The following is a 24,956-nucleotide window of genomic DNA, read 5'->3' on the forward strand; positions in this document are numbered from 1 at the left end:
TTATTTTGTGTCCCCAAGGAGGTAATTGGTTTACAGAAAAGGGGAGAGCATATAAAAAGAAATAAAACATTTAGACACAAAAGCCAATACTGATCAACCTTGGAAGATGCAAATTCTTAATTAATGCCTAAAAAGCAACAAATAACAAGCAATGATAAATAGGTGCATATAGGATAAAGTGCTTCAGTTCCATTTGAGGTCTCCTTAACTCAGTTCACTAAAATAGATATAGATAAAAGAGTTCACATACGAGTACATGAGGGGAAAAGTCAAAACAGACTTTATACAAGATTTATAAAAGGGTCACAATGAGTCTGTACACACGATGGTTGGACAGTTTACAAATGCAAAACATTCATCTCATTAGTGTCAGTCACAGTCCCAAGGTACTTGTACCATCCAGAAACTCAACCTTTTGACCCTCAGTGATGTGTGATACAAGTTATCCCTGAAAAACAAGACTTAGATTTTTTTGGTTTTGACAAAATTCAGTTGCTTATCATGAAGTGTTAGTGGGTTAAATGCCGACAAGAAGTAACAGGTAAAGGCAGATTAAGACAAAAAAAAAAAACAGTTGAAAACACAGATGACAAAATATATGCCGTGGTTTCATTGTATATTTTCAGGGTACCACAATGAAAAAAAATGTATTATTTGGGTAAATTGCTCAATTAGTGTGTGTGTGTGTGTGTGTGTGTGTGTGTGTGTGTGTGTGTGTGTGTGTGTGTGTGTGTGTGTGTGTGTGTGTGTGTGTGTGTGTGTGTGTGTGTGTGTGTGTGTGTGTGTGTGTGTGTGTGTGTGTGTGTGTGTGTGTGTGTGTGTGTGTGTGTGTGTGTGTGTGTGTGTGTGTGTGTGTGTGTGTGTGTGTGTGTGTGTGTGGTTTGAATGTACAATCTAAACTGTTTTTTTTTTTTTTTTTCTACTTTTTTATTTATGAGGTTCTTTAGTTTCACAAGAATCAGAATCCGAATCAGGTTTATTGGCCAAGTCAGGTCAAGTTATTTTCGCTCACTGTGCAATAAATAGAAAAATGACGGTTCTTATTAACATATATAGGCTACAATTAAAAAAAAGTTAAAGGTGCAGCAGTATGAGGCAGATTGTGGTTATTATTATTATTATTATTATTATTATTATTATTATTATTATTATTATTATTATTCGATAGGGGTTGATTACTCTGAGACTTCTTCTATCTATTTGCGTCGTTCAAAGTGGCGAGGAACATCATTTGGTTTAAACTCCTTTGCGGAGATCACTAATTAAATTAACGCGTTCGCGCTTTGAACAGTTTGTCCTTCTGCGGCCGCCGTAGACCGCAGTTTGACCCGCCTCTGACTTAAACGGCAGGATAAAAGCAGGAAACCTGCAGGAAACCCATCCGCTGCTTGTTAAAAGTGAAACTAGTCAAAAAGTAAAAAGTCATACTTTTTAATTTAGGACCAGCTTGGTTCACGTAATGCTGTAACTCGGCTGTTGGTGGTGAGTTGCAGGACCGATGGCTGCGTCTCTGTTTGTATCGTTGTGGCTCTTGAGTATTGTGATGGGTCATGTGACCGGGGTGACACGTGACTGGAGGCTGCGTTCGGCCGTTCCCGGAGACCCGGGTTTCCATGACAACAGAGCCAGCAGCATCCCGAGCACACCGCCCGGACCAGAACCAGAACCGGGTGACCTCGCTGCTGCGTTCAAGGTACTACTATATATGCAGAAGTGGTAGAGTAGCCAAAAATTGTACTCAAGTAAAAGTACTGTTCCTTCAGAATAATATGACTCAAGTAGAAGTAAAAAGTAGTCATCCAAATAATTACTTGAGTAAAAGTAAAAAAGTACTTGGTGAAAAAACTACTCAAGTACTGAGTAACTGTTGAGTAACGTCTGATTTATTCACAACCATTCAAACAGAGTACAAAATAATCATCTTCAGGCAAATTAAATCAATAAAAGAAATTAAAATGAATAAAAAATAGCTTAAATTAGAATAATCTTAAAGTAAATTCAAGTACTTTAATAAATAATAAAATAAACAAAATAATAACGGAATAAAAAAATTAATTAAGCACAAGTAGTACAAAATTTCAAACCTTTGTACTTTTCTTTTTTAACCAGAACTAGAACAAGCCAACTCATATAAACTCTGTGTGTGTTTGAGTCTGTGTAAATGTGACAAAACATGCAAAAACAAACATTTTTCCCAAAGAATCACTCAGTGATGTCATGAGATTGACGCGTACGTGGATAAAAGGGATAAAAGAAAAGTAACAAGCTCGACGTAGCCTAATGTAGCGGAGTAAGAGTAACAGTTTCTCCTTCACAAATCTACTCAAGTAAAAGTAAAAAGTATAGTGATTCAAAACTACTCCTAAAAGTACAACATTTCCCAAAACTTACTCAAGTAAATGTAACGGAGTAAATGTAACTTGTTACTACCCACCTCTGTATGCAAGTATATATGTAAACCTTATTGGTCCTCCTTTTCTGGTTTAGTTTTGCTATATAGTTTGTTTGTTTGTTTCTTTGTATGTAGGGCAGGTATTAATATAAGCACTATGCTTCTGCCTGTGCCTTTTCAGTCACTATTTTTTTCGATAATGTTTGTGTTGATTATGCTTGTAGTGTGATGTGACTGAATAAAGAATTTCAATCAATCGATCAAGGTCCCCACCCTGGATGGGGAGTTTAACTACCAGCCCGGCTCCCTGGATGGGTCCGTGGTTGTTCACGCCTTCACCAACAAGTCCGGGTTCCTGGAGTCTCTGTGGAGCTGCCCGTCCTCCCTGTCCTCGCTGGTGCAGGACCTGCCGGGCAGCACCAGCCTGCTCTTCCTGTCCCTGGACGACTCGGCGGCCAGTGATGCTCTGTGGATGAGGGAGCAGCTGCAGCGGGCCGCCCTGCGAAGGTGACCCGGGTCAACCCCTGCCTGTCAAGTGTTGGTTTAAAAATAAGGGACATTTTCCCCCGAAGTCGAGTATCCATTACATTTTAGGTTTACAAGAAATCTAAAATATCTACCTGTCAACCACTTAAAAACTACAAATATGTGCTCAGAATCTTATAGGTCGACCTTTGTTGACCTATGTATGTAATTCCTATAATAGACCCTAAATGAAAACACAAAGTGAATTAAAGCTGCAAGCAGCGATGAACCTCGCGTGTGCAATTTCCACCAATAAAGGTCAAGGACTCAAAACGAAGTCCAATGAAACCACCCATGAAACCTTATGTCAAACCATTCAAAAGTTATTGCAGAAAATATTAGGAACTATACAATATCGACCAATCAGAAGAAGGGGCGGGGCTAATTCATTCCAATGAAGGTCAAGTACCCAATACCGAGTCCGATGACACCACCCACGACTCTGTATGTCAAACCATTCAAAAGTTATGGCAGAAAGTAGGAACTATCAAATATGGACCAACCAGATGAAGGGGGGGGGTGAGCTTTTTGCCGCCTATCGTCGCCACGGTAACGCTTTTGACTGAGAAAAGTAATGCACAACGTCACAGGATCTAGACGCACATTTTGATGTATAACACACCTGGGTGCACGTTACGGTTCGGGCCGCATTAACGGCCGAGGAAATTGCACAAATTGCGCCAAAATTACACGATTAATTCAAAATAGCCGACTTCCTGTTCAGTTTCGGCCATGGCGCCAAGAGACTTTTCTTTAAGTTGCGACATGATACAGGTGTGTACCGATTTTCGTGCATGTACGTCAAATCGTATTGTGGGGCTTGAGGCACAAAGTTTTCCGGGGGGTGCGGTTGAGCCATTAGGCCACGCCCATTATGCAAACCATTAAATATCAAATTCTTCTTCAAGTGAAACATTTACATTTTCTTTAATTTGTCATTTTCATTCATGTGGCTCTTTGGCATTAATGCCTGGTTACACAGACGCATTTTTCTGTGCCTCCAGCCGCACTGGTGCTGCTGACAGACATTAAATTCAATTCAATTTTATTTATAAAGCGTCTATTACAGCAGATTGTCTCTAGGATCTTTCCAGAGACCCAGAACATGACCCCCGAGCATTTATTATATAAACATAAACAATGGCAGGTTAAAACTCCCCTAGTGGGAGAACAACCTTAAGCCAAACAGTGGCAAGGTTAAAAAACTCCCCTTTAGGAGGGAAGAAACCTGGACCAGACCTGGATCATAAGGGGGGACCTCCTACCGGAGGCCAGCTGGGAAGAACTCCTGAAGCTCTGGCCTGAACGTGTAACTGAGCCCCATCCTGCTCTTCTTTAGGAAAGTAAATTCGGTTTCTGAATTTTTAGAGATATTTACACGAATTCTTCGCTTTTTTTAGCAGAAATGTCTTCTCTCTGGTTACATCCATCCTTCTCTCCGATTTGTGGTTCTGAGTTTGCTTCCATTGTTGCCACTAACCTTGCGAGAACTGCCACCCAGGCTTAAGTCAGAGGTTAGTGGCAATTCAGTTTGGAGAGACACAGGAATGCTTTTTAAAAATTATTATATCATAAAACGCAAAATTTACAGGAAAATATTTATATGGGGGGACGGCGGGAAAGACGGTTAAAATACGGTAGTTTCCCGACCAAAACCGGAGACTTGACAGGTATGTTCAGGGTTGGGCTGCTCAGTCAGAACCGAGCCTCCTGGGGCCTGTACTACGAAGCGGGATTTGGGGTTAGCGAGGTAACTTCAGGTTTAACCCTGGGTTTTCAGGACTACGACGGTGGTTCACTTCTTACCGGGGTACATCGCCATGGTAACTTATGCTGAACAGCTAACCTGCTCCGGAGCAGGTTATGTTCGAGATACAGATCGCCGGGTATAAAGGCACCGCCCACTGACCAATCAGCTCTCTTGGAAAATGGCATGCCCTTTCGAAGAGAATCCAGTGGAGCTCGGTGCGCGGATCAACATCACTGCCCCATCATTAGGGCATAAGTAGATCTGACTATAATTACAGTTGTCTATTCTGTTAAATGCATGTGTTCCTTAGATTTATTCGTATGGCGTGTATGACAATTGTAGCCTCATTCCTGCGGAGTGAAACGCACATGGGAGCAAATAAAAAATAAATATAAAAACATAATTCAAAGCGGTAAGTAGGCTCACTTTCATATCTTAGAAGTACAAGTACAAGGCTTTAGTGTTTCTATCACTCTCTGTTTTAGGATGATATCAGTATACAAAAGCACAATGAAATAGCATTGACATTACTTGCAGCAAACAGAAAAAAAAATGACAAGAAGAAGATCGGAGGGATCCTCTCATGTATCCCTATGAATTTACGCATTTATACAGTCAGCGATCTTTTGCCAGCTGTCTTTCCTGCATTTTGCAGCTGCAACTGTGTTGCTTTTTGCCTGTATTATATGCCTATACTCATCATATTTCCGTATAAGTATAGTTTGCTCTTCGCTACTGAAATAAGCGGCTCTGACAGCGGACTTCTCCATGCTTGCGATTGGTCATGCGCTGAAAACACTGCCCCTTTTATGTGCACGCGCTCATATCCAGATTGGAGAAACCTGGGTTGATATACCGAGTTGATAACCACCGTCGTGTGACCGCTTAGCGTGATTGCAGTTGTCCGGCTTAGTGAATCTGGATAAGGAAAAGATATCCTGGGTATGTTGAACTTGCTTCGTAGTACAGGCCCCTGATCCTGCACCCATCATCACACGCAGGACAGGCGGTTGTAGAAGAACTATACATGTTTTATTACGTTTTTTTATTTTATCTTTTTAAATATATACTTGATACAAACATATTCTCATGCAACATCTTCCTATTTTATCTTATTGTAAACTTAAAACGTTTGTCACCCAGAAAACAATGAAATAGAAATTAATGTTGCATAAAATTGGAATAGTTGCATATATAATAACACATTGTTTTTACTTTAATGAAGGAGCCATTTAATCACAGCGGAAATATCTGCTGCAGAAATGGGTTATATTAGGAGAGAAATTAAGACACCCAGAGGCAGTTCTGACGATTAGATTAAGAAAGTAAAGAGTATGATGCTTTATTGGGCAATAAAATAGAATGGATATTGGTTTTTAAATCAGCATAATACAATTTTTCTTTCTCATTTTATGGAGCATTGCTGCTCAAAAAAGGAACATAATGCTTTCAGTTCATGAAATGCAATCAAACCACCCTAAAAAAGGGGAAGAACAGGTTATATGGTTAAAGTACTCTGCAATCTGTTCAGTGTTTACTTTAGTTTTAGCCTTTTTTTCAGATGGAACAAATCCATTTAAGGCTATAAATTATCAGAGTGAACAGAAACGTTTTTACCACCACTGCTCATATCTAGGTGTTTTTTTTTTACTTCAGCTTGGTTAAAATGTTTAAAGTATTTAAAGTAAATTCACCTTCACCTGCAATATTTATGTATTCATTTTTTTAAGAAATTGGTTCAAAATGTGAGATTTTATAAACTGCTTAATTTTTCCTTCAAATTATTAATACTGTATGTACATTCACTGGCCACTGTTACACCCCGGGTGTACCTAATTAAAGATTGACTGATTTCAACATGTAACTGTATGAACAGACAGAATTGAAGATGTTTTTGTGTCTTTAACAACTTTCCTTAAACCCCGCAGCAATAAAAAGGAGGTTCTGACCCGGCTGCACTTCTCTCCGGTGCCCGTCTTTGCTCTCGGTAACTGGATCCCCAACATCCTTTATTACTGGGGCTGCAAGGGGCACAACTGTGGTCTCTCCCAGGCTGCTTTCACCTCTGACGGTAAGACTGGGGCGAATGACGTCGCCTGAATTTGACAGCGTTGCAGTCGTGTCTGTGAAGGAACTGAAATCCTCTCCTCTTATACTTCTCCTGGCAGGCTGGAAAATACCCATCATTGTCAAGAGACTGGATGCCAGGTATGATTGGCTCATGGCACGCTGGGGTTCAAATTCCCAGCGGCTGGTGGACGCTGGAGACGGGTGCAAGCCCTGGCCCGCGGTGGCGGGTGCCGTGGCCTGGGTCTCCGACGGCAACTGCTCCTTCTTCACTAAGGTCTGCTGATGTCGGCTTTGATTGCTTTGATTGTGTCTTCCAGTGTGAGGAAGTGTGTGTTTGTGTTTTTGTTTTTGACCTGAAGGTTCAGTAACGGAAACATCCCGCCGGGTTGATTCACAAAATATAAAGCCATTTGATCTTTCTTGACATTTAAAGACCAAAGAACGACGTTTGATGCTAATTTTCATAATTGATTTCAAGCTGAAATGTCAAGAAATCTCCGGTTTCTGGTCTTGAAATATGGTCTTTTCCACTCTTCCTAAATTTTATTTGTGTAATATGTTTAGCTTTAGAGGAACATGGTTTGAAAACACCTTACTGACAATCTGACCTTACTTTTTGTGCACTATTTTAAGGTGGAAATAATCCTTGTGGGACTATTTTTGATTGCAATTTTATTTCCTCCAGGTTCAGAACATGGCCAAATCCAACGCCTCTGGGGTCCTTGTCTTTTCCCTCCCTGGTAATCCGATCCAGGACATGAATTGCATCGAGGATGAGTGTAACACTCCGCTCAACATCCCCGCTGCCATGGTGCACCAGGAGGCGTCCGTCGCCCAGGCGCTTCTGTAAGGCCTTATCACCTGAAGGATTAACGCCTGCTCTTGTCGATGCCGTACATCCTTGCACAGCGATTAACTGATCTTTTTAAAGATTATAACTAAACATGTTCAATATTCTACAGTTAAGCCTCTGCTATTTAAAGGCTGAGTTATGTCCGCATCATTTGGGTCAATTTAACAGTATAAACTCACCTTTGTCCACATAGTTTGCCGTTAATGACGCTGTGATGCATCTACCTTGCAGCTTGAAGCAGGTGGTGAGCGTTTCTTTCCAGACCACCCCGTCTCCAAACTTCTTCTTTGCCGTTGACCATCAGGGGGCGCTAGCTGAGATGGGCTGGTTCCTTTACCCGACCTTCAGCTTCATCAACTGGCAGGCCCAGTGGTAAGAAGGCAGATAGAGCAACAACAAATAACACAATAAGCTTTTATTTCAGGGCTACATTATAATGGGCTTTGATGGTACCACGGCTGAATTAACATGAATTATTAATCTGCCTTTACCTGTTTTCCAGCCACACAGGGGATTTAAGAACACATTTGCTTGTAATCAGCTCCATAATTATTGATAATGATAAGGGTAAAGAATGAATGAATTCATCTTTTATTTCGGCTTGTACACACTTTTTTACAAAACAAGATGAAAAGGTAAAATAAACATTTCTTTTGCCGAAAAGGTGTAGGCTGAAGCCGTAGCTTATAGTGCCTACCCTTTTTATCTTATGATCAGCTTAAATATGAGACACTAGCATTACTCTGTGGAAACAAACAATACATAAAGAAGACAAAAATAAGTAAGACAAAATATAAAATTGACGTTTCACATTCTAGAATGTTTTTGATAATATACTTTATAATTATAGTGTTTTATATTTATTAACAGTATTTTCTTTAAACATTTCCTTAAACTTGAAGATAGAACTGCACATTTTTAGGTCGTTATCACAACTATTCCAAATTTTTTTCGAGCCTTAATTGATGTACATCTCTTTTTAATATTAGTTCTTGCTGTCGTCATCTCAAACATGAGTTTCCCCCTCAGGTCATAGCGGGTTTCTTTTATTTACAGGTCCTGAATGTAGTTTGGAAGCAGTTTCTGCTGGGCTTGAAAGGCAAATAGAACCGTTTTCTGCTCGGCTATATCATGGAATTTTAGAGTATTATATTTAATAAAGAGATTATTTGTTGGTTTATAATAGTCAGATCTATTAATTATCCTTAAAGACTAGATAATTATGTTCGCTATTAATTAAATTAAAACTATCCACCTTATTCCTACGGCCCATGAGGCTTTGCGCGAATTGTGGGAGCTACTTCCGGTGCTGCCCCAACCGGCGTTTGTTTACATGCTGAGTGAACGCGTTAACCCTCTTTCTCCGAGCGTCGGGGATATAAAACATGTGGAAACACCACCTGTCACAGCTCAAACGGGACAATATCATCTCACCTCTGCCTCCTGCTGTTGAGGGATGGGAGGACGACCTGAAGAAGTGAAGAAATGCTTAGAAGATGAGAAGTATCTCATTCTTCCCAATGGGCAAAGTGGATACTCCTCCAGGTGGGTAAATATTGTTACTTATCAGTACTCGAGATGAAGGGGGGATGGCATCCCCCCTGAAATAAAAACGGTCCAAATCATCCCCCTTTCCATCCCTTACGTCATTTCATTAATGAATGTGGTTTTACTGCTATTTCAACATTTAGAGTCATCACCAGAAAATAACATTTGGCAATTTTCACCTGTTTCAAGTAAATTTTCACCTGAAATAAGTAGGAAAATCTGCCAGTGGGACAAGATTTATCTTCTTATTACAAGCAAAAAAATCTTGTTCCACTGGCAGATTTTTCTACTTATTTTAAGTGAAAATCTACTTGAAACAGGTGAAAATTGTTCTTTTTTCCAGTGATGAGTCTTGTTTTAAATGTAATGAGATTTTTTTTTACTAAGATGAGACATTTTAAATAGAAATAAGACAAATATTCTTGTTAAGATTGTGAGTTTTTGCAGTGATCCATTTTCCTTATCCTGTGAAGGACAGAGTCATATTGATAAGTTCAGAAAAGTGTTTTTTATTGTTGTGTTTTGATGTATTTGATGTAAGCCCAGTGGATATTTAAAGCTTACAGAAGGCTGCATTTAACTGCTGCTATGTCATTCCTGCAGTATTTCTGCAGGTGTTTTTGGTCTGTGCTATTGTTTGTAATATATTATATTATTTGTAATCAGCACAAATTATCTGTCCCCATATGATAAAATCCACCATCCCCCCCTGATTCTTTTTTTTACAACTCGAGTACTGCTTATAATCTATTAACTAATGTGACAGGTAGGCTACTTGTGAACCTACATTAAGACAAACTGTAAGCCATCTTTTATATTTATTCTTTCAGGTCTAGCTGGCAGTGACGTGCCAGGGGCTGCAAGCTGGTTATCTGGACACCAACTGAGCACCTGGAGTTCCACATTTCATTTGACAAAGACTTCAGATACACACATGAAACACCTCCAGAACTTTTCACACATACTTCCAACATTTGTAGATGAATTTGGTACAAAGAAGATTCAGCTCTGCCCCTCTGTATAAAGCTAGGGGGAAAACAGTAAAACAGACTTCATTTTTGTTTTCAGTTTTATTAAAAACACAACCTGAAAGATCCCCTCCTGACATATTAGGACATACAATATAGGGACATGAATCAAAACATTTTAACACAAAAATATTGTTTAACAAAAGCACATTAAATTTGTGTCTTAAGTGAGAGAGATTCAGTTTACTGTCGGAGGACTTAAGAAACCAGAAAATATTCACACCTGACAAGCTGAAATCACAATATTTGGACTTTTATTTCCTCAAAAAAATAAGAATTGCAGCTGGACCTCAGTTGTTTTCAGAAAATGTTAAATGAATGAAATATGTAAGTGCAGCTCTACAAACTACATACAGCACTTAACCTGTTGAGAGTTGTGTGTTAAAGATACTGTAAGTGTAACTACCTAAATTGTTTTCAGAAAATGTTAAATGAATGAAATATGTAAGTGCAGCTCTACAAACTACATACAGCACTTAACCTGTTGAGAGTTATGTGTTAAAGATACTGTAAGTGTAACGGTACCTAAATTGTTTTCAGAAAATGTTAAATGAATGAAATATGTAAGTATGTTTAAGTGCAATATTAAATGTCTTCTCACTTTTCACTTGAAATAAACTCAGCTCTTAAATTCACTAAACCAGCACAAATCTTGAGCATTTTGTCAATTTTGGGCACAAAGTTAATTGGCCCTGTTTGAGAAAGTATCTTGTACACCTTCAGGTTCCTTATTCAACATGAATGCAGCCATGAGCAATGCGGCGTGTGCGAGTGACCTCCTCACTGGTCAGCTGGCATCCTTTGCGTGTGAGCTGGAATGATTAGCTTCACCCTACACTCCTCCAGCAAGTCTCTAACTGTGAAACCACGGTCACCCATCACCTCATCTCCAGCACGTAAATAATAGAATAGGTGTGGTCCTCCATCCCTGGGTCTGACCACTGTGTTTGGGCATCACAGGAAGCTTTGGTGTTGATCACAGCTCCTCCTTCTGATCCATCTGGTCAGGCTCATCTGAGGGAGCAATACAGTACACAATTATTGCGATAAGATATGATACATTAGGGTTTTCCCTACCACTATAACACCCCCAGCCCCCTCATCAAATGTACCTGGGGGAAGACCCACCTGCAACCACATCACCTAAGCCCTCCAGAAGTTTAGGAAAATACCAGTACATTATCACAGCCAGTACTGGAGTTGAGGGGGTATGAGGGGGATGGCATCCCCACCCTGAAATAAAAACGGTCCAAATCATCCCCCTGTAAAACTGCCACCCCCCCTTTACATCCCTTATGTCATTTCATCAATGAATGTGGTTTTACTGCTATTTCAACATTTACATTTAACATTCTGGTTAGAGTCATCACCAGAAAAATGTGACAATTTTCACCTGTTTCAGGTAAATTTTCACTTGAAATAAGTAAGAAAATCTGCCAGTGGGACAAGATTTATCTTCTTATTACAAGCAAAAAAAGTCTTGTTGCACTGGCAGATTTTTTTACTTATTTTAAGTGAAAATCTACTTGAAACAGGTGAAAATTGTTGTTTTTTCCAGTGATGAGTCTTGTTTTAAGTGTAATGAGATTTTTTTACTAAAATGAGACATTTTAACTAGAAATAAGACAAATATTCTTGTTAAGATTGTGAGTTTTTGCAGTGATCCATTTTACTTATCCTGTGAAGGACAGAGTCATATTGATAAGTTCATGAAACTGTTTTTTATTGTTGTGTTTTGATGTATTTGATGTAAGCCCAGTGGATATTTAAAGCTTACAGAAGGCTGCATTTAACTGCTGCTATGTCATTCCTGCAGTATTTCTGCAGCTGTTTTGGTCACTGCTATTATTTGTAATATATTATATTATTTGTAATCAGCAAAAATTATCTGTCCCCATATGATAAAATCCACCATCCCCCCTGATTTCTTTTTTACAACTCGAGTACTGATCACAGCTAAGATTTAAAACTTAATTAACAAAAAACTTTTTTCTTATCAACATGTCTGTAGTGAAACTATTGTATTTTTATTCTAATGCTGCCCTGCAGTCCGTGCCATAAACACACTTTGTATTTTAACTGCACAGAAAATAATAATAAATAATACTAAAGGTTGTCATTAGCGGACAAATACTACAATGCTGTGTCCTCCATACACCTGAAATCACACCTGATATTCTCATGACATTAACCTGAAATCATACCTGATATTCTCATGACATTAACCTGAAATCATACCTGATATTCTCATGACATTAACCTGAAATCATACCTGATATTCTCATGACATTCCTGTCAATCCTCTGAGGATTCCCGTGTCTCCTCCGGCAGTCTGTCGGATCCGAGCCACAAAGTATGATGCAGGTTTTCCTCCACAAAACGACGTACCCGAGCTCCGCAAGGACATTTTAGTAAATGCTACGGTTGATAAACATGTTAAACATTAAATGTCAGAAAACAAAACCGTAACTTCTCTGCTAGATTGAAAGCAAATTGCTTTAAAATAAACCGCTGTTCATGCTCAGCTGCCATGGTTAGTCAATGGCGTTACGGAACTTCCGGCGGCTAACCGGAAGTTACTCCCACAGCAGATTCTACAGTAGAGGCTCCAGGAATAAGGTGGATAGTTAATAAAAAAGTTGAGACTTTATTTCACCACATTCATACAGCTCTCTTTGTGGAGATCTACACAGATGTGACTGGGCTGTGTTTTTAAATCCCCCACAGATGAACACATCAGAGGCACCTTGGGATTCAGTGTCTTGGCTTTTGGACTCGGTTCAGCAGCTCTGGCTCCAGAGCCGCAGCTCAGTATCAACCCGAGGTGTTTCGTGTTTAATCCCGTCATCTTCATTTAATTTGTTAGCAATGCTCTGTTCTTGTCTTTATGCCTGGATCTCATTCCAGAAAGCCAGTTTGGTCTTTGCAATGAGGAGAAGAAAAGAGTACTCATTCATCAATGATTTTTCACAAGGGATTGTTTTGGAAATACTTAGAAAGTTATACATTATAAACGGCACTTAAAACTTCACTGTGCAAAAAAGAAGCTTCATGTTGACCTTGCTGGTGTTTGATCCAGACCAGAAAGCAGTGCAGTAATGCAGAAAAGTCCATCAACCCTTTATAGAAACTTGTACTTTATTTTCCAGGGACATCCATGCATTTTTAAATAAAGACAATGCAAAACGCATCCTGCACTGGACTGGTCCACCTTCAGTCCTGAAGTTGGAGTCAAAGTCCTTGTAGGTTTGCCATTATGACCACGAAGAGAATGAAATGGAGAACTCAGGTCTCAGTGTAATAAGAAATAACACCAAGTGCTTAAATACTATAATTTTAGATTACAAAAAATACTGATTTCATGTAAAATGATGATAATGGTTTCAAAAATAGCCAAAAGCCACACTGTTGCACACCTTAAGAGGTGTTTGCAGGAAGAATGAGACACAATCACAAAGCCAACATGGACATAAATTAATAAATGAAATGCTGATGAGACAAGACATGAAATAAAGCATGTTCGGCTCATAATGTCTGCAGTTTGTTTGCTTATAAAAATTAAGATGAGATGCGGTCACTCCAGGGGTGTCTGAATGATTAGTCTGCTAAAATAAATAAAGTTATAAAGGGTACAAACACCCTTTTTAGAAAGTGGCTGAAGCTCAGTTTTAACCATCTTAAAACTTTCCTTCAGACATTTTGAGTGAGTTGATATCCAGCACCTTCAGCAGTTCCTCGTAACTGATTGATTGATTGTTTTGAGTTTAATCAGTCACTGTTTCTGTGTCCAGGTTTGATTTCTCTGCTGATCTGCAGACCAAACTCCAAAGTCCTGCAAAAGTTGTGTCTGTGTTTGACAAAGTCCAAATGCAGGGAGAGAAAGGAGCCGTGGCCACAGTCGACCTGCCTTCAGGTAAATCCATCATCCGTATCTGTGAGATACTGTTGTTTTCTGGACTGATGACATTGTCTCACTGGGATGAAAAAAAAAGAAATATTGGGTTTGCAACAAACAACAGAAACCGAAAAATATCAAGTCTTGAATTTGTGCGTTTTTTACAGACTGACGCTTAACCCTGATCATATATTTTGTTTTTATGGGACATATTTACTCAAAAACATCCGTTCAACTCCACCCAACTAGAGCTTTCTCTCGTATCGGCATGCTGTGTTGTAGATTAAGGGAAAATGTTGTATTTTAGTGCCATATTTATCTGTTCCTTTGGTGCGTCCACAGACTTGTGGGACTTTGACACTCTGGAGCTGGATGCGTCTCTGTCGTGTCCCGGCAGGAGAGACTCGTCCTGCGCTGTGTGGGATCACACGGTGCAGCTGTTTGTGTGCTGCGATCAGCTCGGCCCGTACTGCAACACGGAGCTGGGCCGATGGATCACAGCCTTCCGCAGGTACTGTAGCAGCTGGACGCAGAAGCCTCTCACGTACAGATGCTCACGCTCCAGTCTTTGTTTTTTTTATTTCCGATAGTGATTCCTACAACTGGGCTTTGGGTATCAACAGAAATTGATCCAATAGTAGAGTTGTAGAATTTTTAAATAGAAAATTAAACAATTATTTCTTTTTAATTTACATCAAAAGACGGAGTATTAGGGCCAAACTAAGAAAAAAAAAGGAAATTACGAAAATAAAGTCATAATAATATGAGAATAAAGTCGTAAAATTACGAGAATAAAGTCATAATGTTGCGAGAATAAAGTCGTGATATTTTGAGAATAAAGTCGTAATATTACGAGAATAAAAACGTAATATTAATTATTTTATAAATATATAAATATAACTTCACAAGATGCTCAATATTCAACATTTTAACACACTCTTCCTGTTAGAGTTCTTATAAATTAACACTTTATTCTTGTAATATTACAAGTTTATTCTCGTAATGTTACGACTTTATTCTCGTAATTTTACGACTTTATTCTCATTATATAATGACTTTATTCTCGTAATTTCCATTTTTTTTTCTTAGTTTGGCCCTAATACTCCGTCGTAAAAAAAAAACAATGTCTGCTGAACAAAGAAAAATAAAATAAACATGAAATTCAGCCACAAATATGTAAAATTTAAAAAACCATTTGAGCACATTGGGGGGTCCAAATGCTGACATGTTAAAAAGCTGACATAAAATATGTTAATATAGTTTAAATAGATCAGGTTCACAAATGCGCTTCTGACCTGGGAAACTACAGCACCTCCAGCTGTTCAGTAACGCAGCGAAATCCAAGATTTTCATCATTTCTGAAAAGTAAAATAAAGAATTTGCTGCTTTTTTTCTGCTTTGACTATAAACTCATGCTTTTCATGTCACAGCTCCTTAAAAGCTTAATAAGGTTCCTCGTATTATTTCTAGCAGCGTACTAGATGTCACATCTTCTCATCTCGACGTTACTGTGTGTGCTGCAGAGGTATCGGCCGCTGGCTGACGGACGTGTCCCCTCTGATGCCGCTGCTGGACACCAACAGATGCACCTTCACCATGAAGACGGTGCCGTGGGCGAAGCCGTGGATCGTCTCCCTCAACCTGAGGTTCAGCGCCAACAATCAGACAGGTAAACGCTTCGATGCTGCTGAAGCCGGCGGTGACCTCTATGACCTCTGTGACCTCTGTAAGTTGTGCATTTGGGCCACAGGATGATGTACAGTGTGTAGCGTGTAGTGCACGATCTGGAGAATCTGCTCACTATTACAGATATTTTAACTAATAGGCGCACTTTTATGGAGTAAGATAACTTCCAAAAAAATGTGTCCATGTTATAACTATTGGTATTCGTAATGATAAACTGCCTGACTGACTGACCTGCCTGTGACGTCATTTCAACAGTTTTTTGACTCGTACCCATAAACTTGAATTCGTGTTAACAGTGAAGACTCGTAGTCGTAGAAATTAGAGTTGTATTCACAAGACTTTGCACTCACAGCTTTTACATTCATACTCGCATAAAAACAATCCTAACCCTAATAATTTATCAGACTCATGTGTGTGACAGCAGAATTTTGGGTACAACTTTTTTATTTACATACAAATGTTTATCATTACGAATACGAATAGTTATAACATGGACACATCTTTTTGGAAGTTATCTTACTCCATACACTTTCAGCATGAATTCTTGTCACATTCAAACCTCTTCCACCTCCGTGATGTTGGGAGAAGCCAAACCGTCTGCTGTGGGACTTCTTGATGCTGTAGATCTTCATGTTTTGCTGGAAGACCCAGTACGCCTGATCTAACACCTTCCTGGCTTTTTTGTGGGATGGATAATTACTCAACATTTAAAGCATTTAAAATATTTGTACAGTATTAATTAGTATATTCTCAAAATGTGTGTTGTTCTTTGGTAAAATTAACTTTCATTTTAGTATCAATATACTCTTCGGATGCAAATGCGACATTACAGAAGTCCCTAAAAGGCCGAATATATCGATTGTCTGATGAACTTGAACTCGGTTCAGCCTCATGAAGGGGAGGAGACAGAAAGTAGCTCTGAGTACGTTGAGGTAAAGCTGCTCTTGACCAGGTTTACTTCAGTTACCGTGGTAACTCTTGCTCGGGGATAAGTAACTTCACTTTTTGAAATGGAAAGTTCTCTTGCTTTTTATTCTGCTTAAAATGCTCTAAAAATGTTGAACACATGTTCCCATTGGACATTACTCTTTTACAAATATGAGTTTTTGTGTCGAAGAGAGTCAGCAGTTATCTGTGACAGAAGAGCAGCTGAGAGAGTAAAAGGACAGGAGCGAGACGAGTCCTCTATGAGATAAGACGGCAGCGCCAAGCAGAAGATGGGAAGAGCTGTGACGAGGATAAATGGGGTTAAAAACAAGGACGTCAGAGGAGCAGCCAGGGTGAGGCGTCGAGGAGATAAAGTAAGAGAAGCTGGACTGAGTTGGTTTGGACACAGAAAGAGGAGGGATGGTGAATACGGATGCTGAATGTGGAGCTGCCAGGAAGCAGAAAGGGGGGAAGAAAGGAGACGTAGTGAAAGAGGATATGCAGTCAGTTAGTTTCGTGAAGGGCGAGGCAGAAGAGTTAGATGGAAACTGATAATCTGCTGTGGCAATGACGAGGAGGAGGAGAAGAAGCTGTAGTTGTAGAGGAGGATAAGATATGTAGAAGGTTTCTGCACATGTATTAAAATTAAGAAAAAAAAAGTTTCTTACCAATCAACTGTTACATACTTCACATACTTTATTTGCAATACAAATATATTTCGACATAATCGGACTCAAAACACATTTTCCTAAATATGTTTATGTAAATATGTGTAAAAAAGGGCCTCAACTCAACAAAGCAGTGTTACAAGCTTTTATGTGAATCCTTTTTACATATTTGTTATTTCTGTTCCTGTTTTTTAATTTTTTTTTTTAATTATTTGAATCATTCATTCAGTAAAAACCCTACTATGTGATTTCCTGGATTTTTTTACCCCCATTCTGTCTCTCATAGTTGAAATGTACCTATGATGAAAATTACAGGCCTCTCTCATCTTTTTAAGTGGAAGAACTTGCACAATTGATGGCTGACTAAATACTTTTTTGCCCCACTGTAAATCCTGACTCACTGGAAAACCTGGTTTGTTGCAGCAGGTGGTTTGGAGAAGGTGGAGAAGTTTCGGCCCTTCAGGGTGGAGTCTTTGTTCACCGGGGGGACCTTCGACAAAGACTACAACAAGAGGTACCGGCCCATGAAGTTCCCCATGCCGCCGTCGACCAGGAAGGTTTGTGATGCTGCAGTAAAGCACCAACCGTCGCCTCGGGTCCCTGTTTGTGTGCAGAGAGTCTCACCGGTTATGGCATAGGCTCTGCGTCGATTTAATGCAGAACCATAATTCAGCCTTTACTGCTGCCTCCAGGTGGAGCTGTACGCCGTCATCACGGGACACGGCAGCGACGAGAACGGCTGTGGAGAGTTTTGTGTTACCTCCCATCACTTCCTAATCAACGCCGTTTACAACAACACGCGGATATTTGATTCGGCAGGTGAGAGGCTGTTGCTTCTAGTAGATACAGTACTTGTTATGTTTAACCATTCAGATGATGTTCCTCAGCAAAAGGAGCACTCTGCAGCACTTTTCTCTTTTTCACGAAAGAGTAATTAATCATTCTTTACTACTACTGTCATTTAGCAGATGCTTTTATCCAAAGCAACTTACACCTGAGGGAACAAATACACCATTTTTGCCCGGGGAACAATTATGGTTAAGGGTCTTGCTCATGGCCCAAGGTGGTTTATCTAGGTTGCCAGTCCAGGACTGGAACCTGGATCCTCCAGACCCAATTCCACCTCTGTAGCCACTAGACTACCACTTCCCATTCTTAAGGCCAATCTATGTAGAAATTCCACTTCTGACTGTTACTCCAAATAACAATTTCCACGTTTAGTTTTTGGTATCTTTATTTCACCAACCAACCAGAACAGACCTCATCAACCACGCAGCCAACCGACCACTTCAACGTCAAAAGAGCAGCTGTGCCCCCTAGTGGTGTGGCATATAACATAAACCCAAGAGCTAACACTGGCCACATGGGTGTATAAAGATCTGCAAAATTGACAAAACAGCCACTGACAGTACTGTGGTAGTGACTGAGGAGTCCGGCACGCCTTCTAATACCACTTTGTCCCACTAGAGCTGCACATAGTTTGTGTCTTATTATATGCCATAAACCTTCACGTGATATCCCGCCCCCATGTGGTCAGAAGTGGTTCTACTACATACAGTGGCTTTATGTCAAAATTCAGACATACATAGCTAAAAATGCTAACACGAAGCTAATCAAGGTGAGATAAACTTTCACTTCTGTTTCTTAGATCTAGAATGAATGTAGATAGTCGGCATCATGGAGGTTTTCTTTTTTTTTTGCTTTTAAACAAATGGTTTGAGCCACAAGGTGAAATCCTCATCTTGATCAATAAGCTAATGTCACACTTCTATTTTCAAGATAAATGACCATTTAATTTGCATATTTCCTCCCCTAAATATAGGCTTAGTCTTATTTCTTAGCCAGCAAACTTGGATCCATATGGATCTCCTTGACTTTCAAGCTATTTAAAAAAATAATAATTTCGTATACTTTCATGTATAACAAGCTCCCAGAGCCTGTGTAGATATGTTTTGTCCTATGAAATCTAGAAATGTTCATTGTGACGTTGGCACCAACAGGAACGGCTCTGGGCTGCACAAAGCGGGTGAAAGAGGGCGCGGTACCGAATGAACATGGCACGTGGCTGTACGGACGCGGAGGCTGGTGTGATGGACTACAGGTCAGTCCCTGGAGGATCGACATCACCAAACAGGTCAGTCCCTCAACCACAAAATACCTCTTCATTCCTCAAACATCGTCGCTTGATCCTGTTTCTGAGAGCTGCTGTGAACTGATATTTTTATATTCAAAGTGTTCAAATAGAATATGTGTGATTTCAGATAAGTTACTCTTGCAAGAAGAATCTCATTCTTGTGGATTTGTGGTTTAAAATCTGCTTCCAGAAACAAATGCCTCCCTGGTGATGGGTCGGATCCATCCGCGGCCAATTAGATTATTAGTGTAGGATAGTTTTCCCCTCAGATTTCACTCACAAATCCAGAAATAAACGCAAGCAGCTCAGTGAAGATTTAATTCTTATTTCAACATCAGAAATAAGAAATTAGGATGGAAACCCCACTGATCAATGACGCGTGTTCAGCAAGTTAAATGTATTGTTTTGTTTTCAGATACGGAGCAGTTGCTGCATAAAATATCAAACCTGTAAAATACAGAAACGCGTTATTATCATCTTTATTTTTTGAACAATCACAGAAACAAAGGATTTATAATTCCAGGGTTTTAGAACATAATAAGGAAAAGATTGGATTCAAGTTTGGATTACATTACATTGAATTACAAGTTCTTAAAATTAGATGAATATAACCTTTTTTTTATTTATATTTGTTGTTTTGTCTCATTTCTTATATCTAAACATATAAAATAAGACAATCTTAACTAGATTTATGGAATATCAAGTTTATTTCTAGCAGAGCGGTAAAGATTTCCCCGTCCGTACCACAGCACCGCAGTGAGGTAAAAATCATTAAATTAAGGAGCGCTTTTATCAAACTGAAGTGAGTTGACCCCGAAGGCTCCTCGTCTAATTCTTCAAACCTCTGATTGTTTTCACCACGAGGACTCTCGTGTTCCCAGCAGTTACATCCAGTGCGATTAGTCTTCCTTCGGGATTTCATGGCCAATTACAAGAGTCTGTGTTACTCATCATGTCAGATTTGCAGCATTTTTTTTAAAATCACCTTCTAAAACCAATAAGTCAGATCAGCAACGAAAAAGTATGGATTTTAGTATTTGCCAGGCTTTGAAATGTATGTAGAAAGTAAAAGTATTATTGTTAAGACCAGTTTGTCCTTTGTTTCCACCGTGAACTCTGGTCATCGATCAAGCCGTAGCTGCAAAGTTTAATTCTTGCCTTTTCAAATCGCAGCTGAGGGCAGCAACCTGCCCTGCCTTTAATGCATTTGTTAAAAAATGAATATGAAGTAAAAACTTAAATGTAAAACTTCCTGTTGTATTTCTTTTGATGGATCGTTGTTCTTTCCTTTTATAACAAAAGGAAAGAAAGACATTTCAAACAAGCTCTTAAATGTCCCTTTGTCTTTTAAATTAAATGGATGTCACCTCAAATGTAATAAAATCCTCTGAGTCAGGTTTATTGGTGCCTGTTTTGTGCGTTGGAAGTTTTCCCCTACAGGACTTCTGCTTGTCGACCATTTGGGACCTGACTCCATCAACTATAAAATCTACTATAAAAATCAGATCATTTGTCTCATACTTACAGTTTCTAGTTTATTCTTCGGTTCCGCTAATGAAACCAACAGAATGTGCTGCGTCCAAGTGTTCCATCAATGAACCAAAGTAATTGTGGAAGAAGAAAGAAAAAAGTTACTTTTGTTGTTGTGCAACAGAATGTACTTTTAAGATTTCATGCAAAAAAAAAGTAGCTTTCCTGACTTAATATTGTGGTTTAATTATCAAGATGCCAATTTAAAATGTTCTGATATTCTGAGAGGGTTTTGTTTTTGTTAATCTGCTTTACAGTACATGCACCGTCAGCTTCTTCCGTTAACAAGTTGGGGATTCTTTCCTGCCTGTACTTGTATCTGCAGACGTCTTAACTTCTCTTGGCAGCGATTTGAAAATGTTTTGATCCCATTTTCTTCATACATTTCCTGGATTCTTGTCTCTTAGTCTGATTTGGGATCATGACCTGTGTTGAAAAACCATTTCAAACTGTGTTCTTTCAAATGCAAAGGTGGGACTGAAAGAGTTACTCTCTGGTTGAATGACTGTGTTCTCTGTGCTCTTTCAGCTGGACTTTGCCGGCGTTGGGTCCAACACCGTCATCTACTTTGGCTTGTTTGACGGCCGAGATCCTAATCCATCTCAGCAGCCGGGAAACATCATCATGTCTTCGTTTCTCATCTTCTACAAGTGATGCTGCTCTCTAAAATGATGTTTTTAAACTGCTGGGTAAGGGAATGTCACAGACTGTGTAAAATTAATCAAAGATTAAATTTTTCTATTTTCTGATTGCTTTTTTTATTTGTCTTTTATACATAAGCACTAAATTATAAAATAAACCAGCACAGGTGATCTCCAAGATGATGCTTGGAACAAGAAGAGGCTTTGCAGCTAAAAAGCCACTTCATACGTTTTTTTTTTTTCTTCTTCTTTGTCTCGTCCTGAAGATGTTCTGGTAGCAGCCACTCCGCCATAATTACACGTAATCATGTACAATTTGCCCCTTTTGGACCAATCGATGCATTTCTACTGAGTCACTCCACCCCCCACCTCCGGTGACCTTCAAATGGGCGATTAATCCTCCGGATGTCGGCGTCAGAACTCCCGCGTCTTGCTGCCATTTTGTCATTAAAGCTGCTGAGATGATTCGTATAGCAAGGGCCGGGAAACGTCAAGAGTGGAAAATCGTCAGAGGTTTTATTATGAGAACAGACATTTTATTCAGGTACAATGCAAAAATGTAGCACCACTGTTTTGAGAGGAAAAACCTGCATTGACTTTACATGTATTCAGAAGATACCTGTGTCTAACGACGTATAACAGCGACAACATGTCTGGTAAATGCTCATGAAATGCAAGGTTACTTGGTTTTTGGTTAGTGGCTTGTTAGTGTTGAAAGTGAGTCAATTTTAACAGAACTGCTCCAAAAGTAACATACAAACGTTTTTCTTTGTTCACAGAATACACAAATCCTTGTTAACAGGACAAAAAAACACTAAAGTATAACAACAATAATAACTAGTTTGTAACAATTTTAAAACCTCGAACTCCCACGAATTTATACTTTTCCTAACAGTTGATGTTCTCATTTATCCAATGACGGTCAAAGTAACAAAAACAGAAACACTAAGGCACCGAAGATGAAGTGAGCTTCATGGCACAGTCAATGTTCGTGAACCTTCCTCCGTCTCATATTCACGCTGGCAGCTATCGTAATGTACACGTCAGACCTTCGCGCAGGTTTCCCTGCAGGTCTTCTCCGTATCAAACCGGTTCTTGTTTCCTAGACAACCTCCAAACCAGAACTGAGCGCAGGAGTTGGCGATGGCGTCGTAGTACCACATCACCACGTAGTCCCGACACGGACCCGGGTCCAGGATCTGGTTGCAGCTTTCTTCTGGACACAACAACAAAAACAAAGAGTAAAAAAGACGATGTGTACTAAAATGTTTATCAGATTCAATTTCAATTCCAATTTATTTATTTATTCCGTATCATGGAAATGGTAGTTCACATACATGTTCCATTCCATGATCGAAAAGGTGCAAGAAGAAGAAAGCCTTATATTACAAGCCCCTTTCTCAAAAAAAAAATATGCTTATATAATACCAAAAAAAAAATAATGAAAAAAACAAAACGAAACAAAAAATAAGAAAACATACACAATAACTCACCAACAACACCAAAAACAAAAAAACAACAAAAGATATTTTACCCGTTAAATTCATATTGTCTGATTATGTTGTCTTTATACAATTTCTTGAACTGGTTAATATTTTTACAATCCTTTAATTAATAATTTATATAATAATAATTTAATGATTCAGATGAAAATTAAAAAAAAAAAATAGAAATGGATAAAAAAGAAATAAGTGTTATGTAATATTGCACATGAAATATGAAATACTTGAGTCAAAATACTGAAAGTATACAATGCAAACGCAGCCTTTTCAGTCAAATCTTTACTCCTCTGTTCGTCGTCTCCAATTTCAGGAGACTGCTGAGTCAGTCAAGGCCACCCCATCCGCAGATGAAGATGAACTCATCTGGATAAATCAGTCTCAATGTCACATGTTGACTTGCGCACATGCATTAGATCAGAGGTGTCCAACTGTGGTCTTCAAGGGTAGAGCAATTCTGCACATCTGTTTATATCTGGTTCCCTCAACAACAAACTTTGCAGGAACAACACACTATGAGGGCTTGCATTTTCATGTTCGCCTGGGGTAAAATGTGTTAAAAATGTCCCCTTAAACCTTCAGCTTAATGCGTTGCCATATTTTGCATCCTTTTTAGTATTCTTTGGGCCTGGATGGGGGTTTCTGGGACACTGGAAGTGCACCATGTTGTGCATGTTTTAGACAGTTCCTTGTTTCAACACATCCAATCAGGTGTGTTTGAGCAGGAAAACATCTATAACGTACAGCACAGCGGCGAGGACCCGACTTGTGCACCCGTGCATTAGAAGTCCAGACATTCCTATAGCTTTCATAATCACTTGACTGCAGTGAGACTGTCCAGGTCACAAACGTAGTCTGTGATGAGATTAGTTTCTCTCCCAGGATACCAACAAGTAAGTGTTAGCAACTTTAGCAGCATTAACATGAACACCAGGGGAGCATGGTGGTATTTCACACGGATTGATGGATGGTAAATGAAAATGGGGTGTTGCAAGTTTGTGCTGCCCTCTCCCGAGATATGATGATCCTTATTTCCTCATTCCATTCAGTTCAGTTTGATTTATGTCAAGTCTCTTAACTCGTACAGTGCCAATTCACAAGCACTAGAAAAGTATTTCAATTCAGTCCAAATGAGTCCAAACTTCACATTTCATGAAACGCCACCTGATTAAACACGGTCTAACCCAACAGATGGTTCTGAATCTTCCCTTCGGGGCAGCCGTCATCCTCAGCCAGCATGAGGTGACATTGGAGAGGACAGACTCGTGCTAACAGAGCTAAAACCTCCTGCAGAGCCAGACTCGGGGAGGGTGACTATCCGCGTTCAACCTGTGGAGGGTCTGGTTATCTGACGCTGCAGTATTGATCTAGAGCAGGGGTCAGCAACCCAAAATGTTGAAAGAGCCGTATTGGACCAAAAACAAATATGTCTGGAGCCGCAAAAAATGAAAAGTCTTGTATGTATTAGCCTTAGAATGAAGGCAAATGGCGAAAGGCGAAATGTCAAGAAAAAAGTTGAAATGTCGAGATTAAAAAGGAAAGGGAAAAAAATGAAGAAAAAAGAAAAAAAGAAAAAAAAAGAAAAAATGAAGAAAAAAGAAAAAAAAGGAAAAAAATTTAAAAAAGGAAAAGAAAGGTCAAACATTTTTGAAAAAGCTCCAGGGAGCCACTACGGCAGCGCTAAAGAGCTCTAGAGCTCTAGAGCCGCGGGTTGCCGACCCCTGCTCTAGAGGAACTAGAACGTAGTTCCACCAGAGAAGATGCTGAACACTGGAAACTTTTCACTTGTTTATGCAGCATGATTTGAAGT

At 39.4% G+C, this 24,956-nt stretch overlaps 2 protein-coding genes across 3 annotated transcripts in view; one reads left to right on the plus strand and one right to left on the minus strand.

Moving 5' to 3' along the window:
* Nucleotides 1–1,344: 1,344 nt before the first annotated feature.
* si:dkey-256h2.1 (uncharacterized protein LOC337520 homolog) lies at nucleotides 1,345–21,755 on the plus strand. Of its 2 annotated transcripts, none has more exons than XM_061718553.1 (13): nucleotides 1,345–1,693; nucleotides 2,658–2,899; nucleotides 6,596–6,738; nucleotides 6,836–7,011; nucleotides 7,423–7,583; nucleotides 7,822–7,962; nucleotides 13,958–14,079; nucleotides 14,404–14,572; nucleotides 15,585–15,730; nucleotides 17,766–17,899; nucleotides 18,035–18,161; nucleotides 19,343–19,476; nucleotides 21,535–21,755. In XM_061718553.1, exons 1-13 carry the CDS (start codon nucleotides 1,499–1,501, stop codon nucleotides 21,658–21,660), a joined length of 2,016 nt encoding a protein of 671 aa, XP_061574537.1. In that variant the 5' UTR covers nucleotides 1,345–1,498; the 3' UTR covers nucleotides 21,661–21,755. The 2 variants fall into 2 exon arrangements, with proteins under 2 accessions (XP_061574537.1, XP_061574538.1); XM_061718554.1 differs by having other exon boundaries at nucleotides 17,769–17,899.
* Nucleotides 21,756–22,144: 389 nt separating this feature from the next.
* The window catches only part of col28a1b (collagen, type XXVIII, alpha 1b), a 30,164-nt gene continuing 27,352 nt past the window's right edge, over nucleotides 22,145–24,956 (minus strand). The window contains exon 35 of the mRNA XM_061717983.1: nucleotides 22,145–22,863. Within this exon, the coding sequence (XP_061573967.1) occupies nucleotides 22,691–22,863 (173 nt within the window). The 3' untranslated portion in view covers nucleotides 22,145–22,690. The remainder of the gene's footprint in view (nucleotides 22,864–24,956) is intronic.

The sequence above is a fragment of the Cololabis saira genome, chromosome 3 (assembly GCF_033807715.1).
Source record: "Cololabis saira isolate AMF1-May2022 chromosome 3, fColSai1.1, whole genome shotgun sequence".
Taxonomy (NCBI): Eukaryota; Metazoa; Chordata; class Actinopteri; order Beloniformes; family Belonidae; genus Cololabis; species Cololabis saira.